Raw genomic sequence first — 9,747 nt, 5'->3', positions numbered from 1 at the left:
TGTGTGTGTGTGTGTGTGTGTGTGTGTGTGTGTGTGTGTGTGTGTGTGTTAAAGAAAACACCTGTCTAATGTAACTTTCTGCCCTGCCTGACACCTCACACAGAATCACATAGATCTTTATTTCAACTATACAACCACCAATCCTCCATCTGTATTTCCCAGTGCTGGCAACCATGTGATCCTTTAACAGACTAAATCAATGTTTAACTAGAATGACTGTCTTGCAGTTGTACGCCTCTGCCAAACAACCAAGTTGCAGGAAATATGGTCACAATCTCCACTTCCTGAGTTACAGCATTTAATAATGGGCAAAAGAGCTTTTGCAGAATATTATGATGTCACAGTGAAGTTTACCTTTGACCTTTGGATATAAAATATTATCACTTTAACATGTCTGATAGGAAAAATTATATATTGTGTCATAATATTATAATAATATAGTTGTGGCCAAAAACATATCTTGAGGTCACAGTGACCTTGACCTTTGACCACCAAATTATAATCAGTTCATCCCCAAGTCCAAATGGACATTTGTATCTTGAACTTGAAGAAATTCCCTCTCGCCAGAACTGAAATATCGCGTTCACAACAGATGTACGTACGGACCAACAACACGAACACATAATGCCTCTGGCCCTGGCTGTTGGCTGTGTGGAGGCATGACAATGAGTGGGCGGATCCCAGTCTGTCTCAGGAGCAGTAAACGACGATTAATTAGTTTCCTAACTCTTTTCAGTTGTTCTGGGCATTCAAATTGATCTGTGCTCCACTCTTGCAGGTGGCTCTCACGGCCCACATCAATGATATAAATAGAGATGGACACTACGCTTTCAGAAGTGCGAGGAGAAGACATAAAAAGACAGACAGTGTATAGAGAAAGAAGACCCTTCCATCCTGACTTTCAGCTTCCTGGAAGCTCTCCTTACATAACACTAAAGCTTTGATACTGTTCCCACACTCAGTGGGCGCAGCCGGCTTTCTTACAACGCACAAGTACACAAAGCATCAGATCAGATAGAACTCTACATGTTGGCAGCTTATGTATTGCTTTTTGATATTTCACACACATTAGATACAACACTGTTACAATACGTGACCCGCAATAAACAGCAAAGTACTGAGATTCAAGTGCACTTCATAACCTACCTATAACTAATTACTATAATTAAAAGCTGTAAAACATTTAGTCGATTAATCGATTATATTTGCTAATGGTAGTTCTTCTTCTAAGATAGCAACTGAAACTGAACTGAACTGTTTCGGACAGTTGGTCAGACAAAATCAGTCATTTTAAATCGGAAATTGTTACGAGCAATTTTCACTATTTTCTTACATTTTATAAACCAATACATTAATAATGGAAATAATAGGAAGATTAATCAAGGATAATAAAATATGATCAGGTAAACTTTACAAACAGGTATGAAAATAAAACTCATTTATGCCAGATATGATCTATGTCAGGCTTGCAAAAAAATTTACATCACTTCAAAGGGGACATGCACAACTGGAATGGAATAAGATCTTGCAGACGGCCTCCAGATGCAGTCATTGGATCTCAGCCATTCATCCAGTTGTAAATGCAACAATGATGAATGTGTTCAAATCATTGAGAAAGTATCTGCCCCTGGGGTGAAAGCACCATCAATTCAGCTTCTGCTCTTTAGTAGCTCCTCAGGATTTTGTACCCTGAAGACAATAAGAAACAATTTTTACAGCAACTTGGGGTTCACAGCAGGTGCCAAAACGGCTGAGGCAAAACCGGATTGTTATCATTTCTTTCAAATCAACCCAGAGTGCCACTGAAGACAAATCCCTCCATGACAAAGAACAAGTAACTCTAGTAACAACGCTTCTTGTGAGAAGAACACTTCCAGTTTGATTTGCTGCCACAAAAGGGAACTGCCATCCACCCACCTACTGTCTGCTTTGCATAACGTATGCAAAAAAAAAAAAAAATTGAGATTCCATCATAATTGACACAATGAAACATCAGGTTTACATGCAAGGACAATGATCTAGTTCTTCAACATCTACACAGCAGATGTGGTTTGAATTTGAACATGTCAACATTTCATTTAGATTCATAAGAAATATTTCTCTTTGGCTTGCTGGTCCAGATATGCATTACCTCTAATATGTTTGAAGCACAACTACTAGGGAACGATATGGAACCATGAAATGTTTGATTGATCAATTAAAACAGTTTTATTTAAAATGATTTTATGGTAATCAACTAATCATTTCAGCTCTAATAACTTTATGAAGGTTTGACAAATTTTAAAAAAAAAAATGCAACAGTCAAAATGAAGATGTAAGAATGCCTTTCTGTTAATTCACATTCACATACATAGAAACTGATCTCAACAGGGCCCAGTCTGCAGTTCTGGGATGCAAGTCTATTGTAGTGAGTGCAATTAGGAACACAAGTGCCTCACAAAGATTCAAAACCAGAAGCGTGGTTACAAAAGCCAGGTCGAATGCTTGCAAATAAATGTTTACCCTCACACGCACAAAAAAAGAAAGAAAAAAAAAAAAACCAGGGGGCGATGTTGTTGTTGCCAATGGAGCTAAAACTGCCAAGTTACTGAGAAACATTTGTTGGTTAGCCAGTGTGTACTGCATATCTTTGTTCAACAGATTAAAACACAAACCATTTATATACTACAACATTTTACACATCCAAATGTGAACAGCCTGGAGTCAGACATCAGCTCTTTAATCACATTTATATTTTCTACCAGGGAGTCACTAACTGCCATCTCATAAAATGGAATTTGTTTGGTTGGCTCCATAATCCAATCACAACAACATTGTTTTTGTCCTGCATCTAATACACAGCACAGAATGGAAAATAGTGCAGGCACAAGCGAATGTGAGGCACCGGCTCTGTATCTAAATCTTCACGGGTTAGATCAGTGCCAACAACAAATAATTTTAGAGACTTTGGATGCTGTAATTTCACTGAGGCGCACTGAGTATTTTGCTCACCTATTATCAACAATTGATTTACATCTCCGTCCTAGGACACTGTGGGACCACACTGCCTTTACTGAAATTATACTGTGCTCAGTGTTTTCCTGAAATTCAGCTGCGAGAGCCTCTGGAAATCTCTGAGGAAAATACCAGATCGGAGCACAAACGTACCACAAACTGTCTTCCTGTTTCCTTCGACTGCTACAGAGTAGAGAAAGTCTTCTTTCCCTTGAGATGCTGAGGCCTATATTTACCAGAGGCCAGGAACTGGGAGTTTGGGACTAAGTGGAAAGCCTTCGAATTTCCATCCAACCATCTCTGGGTGGATAGGATTTGGCACTGTCATTAGGATCGTTCCAGCCCACCCTCATTTTCCCTCCCACAGACAGCACTTCCCTTCTGCCCCACTCTATCTCTGTGATGGCCACACTATGGCACTATAGTGTGCTGTTTCATGATGCTGTGGTTGCTATGGAAACCACTCTAAACAGCCCTCTGGATTGAGAGAAGCCGTGATCAGTAGCAGAAGCTGTAGATGTATACTGTACCACTTCCAACAGACAGATGCTGTAACACAAAAAAAACAGTCCTGGCTAATACAGAGACAGAAATGTTTCCCACATGTACAATGCAGTCAGCACATGCCGTATGCATGCAAGGAGTCTGTTTTTTTATAATTTGCCAACAATCCTTTCATTGTAGTACTGACAACTTGAAAAGTGCAGCAGTTATAGAAACACCTGCATTGTTGGGACTTTAACCCTCACAAGGAATAACTATGGACAACTGTCCAAAATCCAGCTGCTGTCATTTGCTTGGCACTTGACCAGTGGTGCATGTACTGCAACACACCCAGACCAGATGTCAAAACAACTGCGACAGCACCGTGAACAACAGCTACTCAGTTGGCACTCGGCTCAGGCCTGCTTTGGTTGCGTCCCTGAACCTTGTCTTGCAGAGCATGACCCGCATGTACAAATGTGAAAGCTCTTCAGGGTGAGGAGGTTGAGTTTGTCTTCTACTTTTTTGCTTTTGTACAATAATAAAAAAAAAATTCTTACATGAGTTATCAGCTGCTGCTGTTCAGTCAGCCACATAAAGTAACTCGATCACTGCTGCTGCTTACTACTGTCACAGTTCAGCAATCACTTGTGGGGGAAATACACTCCAACCAGAGGCCCGAGCGCCAATGACCCACTTCCTCAATCATAAAATATGAAGGATCTGTGTGAGTCAATACACAGCACACACATACCTGCTTTCTGTGAGGACATAGGTGTACTCAGCCTACATCTCAATATTCAACTGCAGAGTGTAAAGAACCACTGCATCACTTTGGGATGCAAAAATCACAAATCTTGATCAATGCAGTACTTCTCTAATTTCTAGACAATTTTTTTTGCATTGACGGTGTTTCAGGCACATCTCTCCACCTTCTTCTCTGAGGGTTTTTCTCGGTTGATAGGTTGTAGTTTTGTCTAAATAGCTTCACTAAGAAATTCATTTTTATTTTTCCCCTCAAAGAAGCTGTATAATATTTTGTGAAAAAAAAAAAAAGCAACTAATGATAATTTTTATTATCATTTAATGTGCAGATTATTTTCTCTATTAATCGTTAGTCTAAGAAATGTTAATAGTGGATTAAAATGCTATTTAGTTTCTCTGAGCCCATTGTGACACTTTTAATTTGCTTGTTTTGTCCGACTAACATTCCAAAACCTAATGATCAAACAACAAGGCCGTACTTCTCGAATCTACCTTCTATCTACCAAAAATAGGCTATAAGAGAATATGGGGTGAAACCTTGCAGTCTCCCTTACTGAAACCACTGAATCAGACTTATAGAAACTAGAGTGAGAGCAGCTGTAAGGAAGTGAGAGCACGGAACTCTCCTTTCTTCTTCATTAAAATAAACTGTATAGGGATACAAATAAATAAAAGCATCTCTGTGGCTGTATTTACAGTACTAATTATATTAACTTCACATTGGTGGCCTGGGTTGTAACGGCCTCTCCCTGGGGTGTGGGAGTCTCCAAAGAGCTCTGAGTGTAGCTGGAAAAAGAACATGTTTGGCTGGCCTCCTCTCCCTCTTTCTCTTTGACCATTCAATGCCACAAAACTTGTCACTGCTCTTTTGAGTTTTGACAACAGATGGGCCAACGGTTTCTGTCACCTGACGCCCCCCGTCTCTGCAGGCTCACTTGGATCCACTGTGGGCCATACACACATATAGTATGCAGACACCCTCTGTAGTCTCAACACAATCAGCTGTCAGATTCTGAAGGGTTGAAATTTCTGAGCTTTGAACAAGAAGCAAATACAACTACATTTACGTAGAATATAAGCTGAGACAAAGACATGTAACTGTCTTCTTCAACTCATTTGAATTTCAACAAGTTTGTTTCTCATGAGAGTTGATAATTCATTAGCCTTTCAGCTGCAATAAAGGCCACAGATCTCTCAACTAGCTAGTCAAGAAGCGTAAACTATTAGTCTAATCCTGGGATCAGGGCCACCGTTGTGACTGTGAGGTTCATTAATAGCTTCTCAGCTGACTGCATTCAAAGGAACACGATTAGCTTGTTCCAGCCTTTCAGTCTACCTGGTAGATTCCAGCCGGGTGTCAAACAAGCTTTTGTGCTTTCATCTAACTTTGCCTCAGTCCATTGTGACTCATAAGACTAGTTACTAAGACTGGATTTCACATAGCTGGAATGCACTTTGCTACAAAGCTGACCTGAAATCATGAGGAGATTAAGTTGTAATTTTTTTGCCATTTATATTGTGATACAACATCGACCTCCTGCTATTCTACATCAACATGAAAATGCCCAACAGGCCAGGCAGGCCACTGTGCATCAATACCATTCCCACAACCTATAAATAATGTGTACAACTGTCACATAATATGACACATAATTACTTAAAGAGACTGCGGCCTGAACTCAGCTGGATGGGAAAGAGCAAAAAGTACTGACTGCAGTTTTTCACAATGTTTCCCCGCATTTCTGCAAGACACAGCTGTAAACCTAATGACAGGGCTCTGTTCAAACTTGATTTTTCTTTTCTTTTTTTACAAGACACATGCATACTTTCACTTAAACAATGGTTTAAGTGAAAATACGCAATAACTCTTCCTTTCCCTAAAGTCAGAAAGTGAGTTAAACAGGGCAAGGTGATACTTAATTTCCTGACCTACACACCCAAATGCCTTTCTCTGTACTGAAAGCTGCCGACATCAAGAGTGACAGCACTGGAGACAACAACATTCCTCCACATGCACAGACCTTCCTGATGAAGTGTCGGCCACACCTACAGTATGAGTTGCGGTGACGAGGAGCACAAGAAACAATGCGTAGATGAGTAGCACAACAGGAGGGGCTATTGTTATAGAAATTATGTTAACTTTAAATCCAAAACTGATCGTGACGCCTTTAAATCCTCAAAGGCTGCAAAAAAGTAGAAGTTAGCTAAGGCAACTCGATTCTACAATGTAGTAAAAGTATGTATAAAGCAATCTAGGGTACATGCTTTTTATATTTTACCCTGTGCAAGCCTCCCCAATTCCCCTCTAAGCATACAAACACACACACCAACTGAATCATGAGGCTGACTCATCAAAACCACAACCACATGATTTTTTTTGGAGGAGAATAAACTGATTTCCAAAAGCTCTAAAAGTAAAAAAAATTAATAATAACAATGGAATCTGACTAAAGTAATCTCATGCAGTAATGCTATTTGCAGCCTCTTGCCAATTTAACGGTAAATCTAATCTATATAATTGCAGCTCTGAGTCAGCTGAGAGAAAGGAGGCTCGACTATCAAAGAACGCTGCATCCTAAAAGAATATAGTCGAGTCATTGCTCTTAAAGATATTGTCTTTAAAGAGCAAACAAACCAGCACAAAAATACTGAATGTAAAACAACATTTGGAATAATTTGGCTTTCATTATATGATACCTTCATAATGACATGAGTAAAGTGACCAGTTATTATACTAACATTCAGGTTAACAGTGTTCAACAGCATAAACAAGACAAGAGCAAATGGAAAATGAAGTAGCAGGTTGATGCCAAACTTCCAAAGCCTCATTTTGAGTTAATGCTATGAGCTGCCTGGGGTCATAAATGACAAATAGGGTGTAACTGAACTGGCATAGGCTTGACTGTTGGATGCTGCAGCAAGTGTACAGCAGCACAGCACTGAGTCTCACCTGAGAGAGTAGGTATAGCCGGTGTTCTCTGGAGCACACTGTGGCGGCGTATATGTGTGCAGTTGCGAAAAATCCATGGTCATTCTTCCTTGTTTAGACTGCAAGAGTCAGGATGTAAGGGACACAACTCTTTAAGCCAATGCTGACATGGTGGAAGGGGGGGTAACAAGCACAAACTAACTTCCATACACACTCACAACAATGCATGCACTGCCTTGTTCAGCCTGTCTCTTGCAGACAAATTAGTTCTAATAATGAGCTCAAGTTCTGCCACTATAACTGCATCTTAAAAACAGATTCAGAGCCGCATCTACACATTAAATGCAATACAGCACTGGCAAATTCCCTGCCTCTTCCCAAATCAATTCTAGCGCTTTTCACTGGGCGTCTCTCCAAAAAAAAACACAAAAACCAGTTACTGCTATGCTGTACAACCATGTCAGAAAGCCCAGCGCCTGCAGGCCCTGACGAGCTGCTGGACTCTGGACATTCCTTTCCCCCAGGAACACAACAATGCTACTGTGGACAAGAGCTGGCCGACCTCTTCCTGCATGTTTGCTCTGGTTGGTAGTTGACGGAGGCCACAGACGCCACTGGAGCTGTAATGAATGACTCGTCTCTTCTCCCCTGGTCGGCAAACAGGCGGCAACTGACAGGAATGGCTGGTAGAGAAAGGAAAGAGACAGTGACGATCCTCTCTTGCCTTTGTATTAAGCAGACTCCTCACAGGGACAGCTACTCCTACAGTGACGCTTGGATAAGCTCCACACACAGAGAAGGCAGTATTATGAAACCAAGTAAAACAGCTAGGGGTGGGGCTGAGTTTTAGGTAATGGGCGGGAAAAAATCTCCAGACTATGCAAATACTATGTTACCATGATACACTCAGTTTATTAGGCACGCCTAGCTAAACCTAGTACAGTCAAATAAAACTCCTGAAATAATCCTACCTTCATGAAAGTTATAATGCCCAGTTTCTGTTGAAACTGTTACTGAGGTGCTGATTCAACTTCATACCGCGTTTTGAGGCTGTAGTTTGTGGTGCTGTTGAATTATACTGTTAGTTACAGTGACAGCAGTTTCTATTATTTAGCTGTCCCTTTTTACATCAGTGAAGGTAGGCTGAACAACAGAAACACCTCTCTGTGTAATGCTCTACAGTTCAACAACACCACAAACTAAATCCTCCAAAATCATACAGTTCAACTGGCAACTGAGTGTATATTAGCAGTCAATATTGCCAAAAGTCAGCTGTGGAAATGCAGGTTGAAATGAGGTGATTATAGTCAGTTCTTATGAAAAAGGTTTAACCCTTGCTCTACATAACATTAAGCATGAAATAACTATGGCTGACTGATTTTACATTTCTGGTCCTAACAAGCTGTAAACCACGAAACCATGTAAAACCACACTATGATATCTAACATATCATGAGCAAAAACGAGCTTCAGCTTCAACTTCTTCAAAGCTATTCAATCAAAGAGAGAGAGGATGCAAAGACCGCGCGGCACAAAAAAACAGATGGCTTTTCCTCAAATCCACCACAGAAATCTCCATAATAATCTTAATCATGTTTCAAATCCGCATCCAGCCGAAAAGAGGGATAAGCATAAACAAATATCCAAAAGCCATGGGCACTGCTTTAATTCAGCCAGGATTAGTTTTTTTGACTTGTCAACTGGTGCAATGAATCATGATGCAATCGCTCAATGTGGGCACTCCAAAATTAAATACCAACCTCCTACTGTGCATCAGCTGAGCTAGAACTGCTGCAGGATGGACTGAGAATAAGGGAGAGCACTCCTAACCATCAGTCTAATTAAACTGCAGTCCGACCACATGTACTCAATGAATTGCTATCTGTGTTCTCCAGCTCTTATTTCAGCATGTGATTGGATCTTTTTTAGTTATAATATGGCATTTGACGCTTGAGCTCATCATTCAGGAGAAAGCTTGAACAATAACAGACCATGAGGACATCCCCACAAACACACACACCTCCAGTCTACACATGCTACACAGTGACACATTTTACAGTCCTGTATTTCACCTCGCACGTCTTTGCTGGCTCCTTTACGCAAACTACCTGCGACGAACAGCGCAAACAACGGAGTCCTGCGAATAATAGTACTCCTACTGTCAAAACAGTGTTTCAGACCGGTGCCGTTTGAAACACATATTTAGTTTAATAATAACTGCACATACTGTCCGGCCAAACGACATATAAGCCGTTACATTCTCACACTGCCCAGTGCTAAATTTAGACACCATGTATTTAGTCAACGCCGTCACTCATGAAAGCACTGACTTACAGGCTTGTGCAACGACGCACTACTCACATTTCTTATCATAACAGGTGCATTCAGCATTTATAAGTTAAAACACACAGTCCCAGGTCTCTATAAATGACGGATAACATATCAAATGTGTGGTAATGTAAAAAATCACTGTTGAAAATAAGGCCTGAGAAAGCGTTCGCTGCCAAAACAGCTGTGGGTAAAGGAGCTCAGCAAGGACAAAATAAATCCAAATGAGGGGAAATGACACAGTCACTA

At 40.6% G+C, this 9,747-nt stretch overlaps 1 protein-coding gene across 6 annotated transcripts in view; it reads right to left on the bottom strand.

Moving 5' to 3' along the window:
* The window catches only part of sun1b (Sad1 and UNC84 domain containing 1b), a 28,359-nt gene that overhangs the window by 15,364 nt on the left and 3,248 nt on the right, over nt 1-9,747 (bottom strand). For 3 of the 6 annotated variants that reach the window (XM_087178514.1, XM_087178516.1, XM_087178518.1), the window contains exon 2: nt 7,734-7,854. The exons of 1 other annotated variant lie outside the window; for it this stretch is intronic. In XM_087178514.1, coding sequence (XP_087034640.1) covers nt 7,734-7,854 — 121 coding nt within the window. Of the gene's footprint in view, nt 1-7,192; nt 7,291-7,733; nt 9,746-9,747 lie in introns of those variants that run through there. 2 more of the 6 variants (XM_023423250.2, XM_087178515.1) reach the window with 2 other exon arrangements.

The sequence above is a fragment of the Seriola lalandi genome, unplaced genomic scaffold (assembly GCF_002814215.2).
Source record: "Seriola lalandi dorsalis isolate HSWRI2012SDOR001 ecotype SW California unplaced genomic scaffold, Sedor1 jcf7180002054690, whole genome shotgun sequence".
Taxonomy (NCBI): Eukaryota; Metazoa; Chordata; class Actinopteri; order Carangiformes; family Carangidae; genus Seriola; species Seriola lalandi.
The sequence above is the reverse complement of the archived record's forward strand: the minus strand, read 5'-3'. Positions and strand labels throughout refer to the sequence as shown.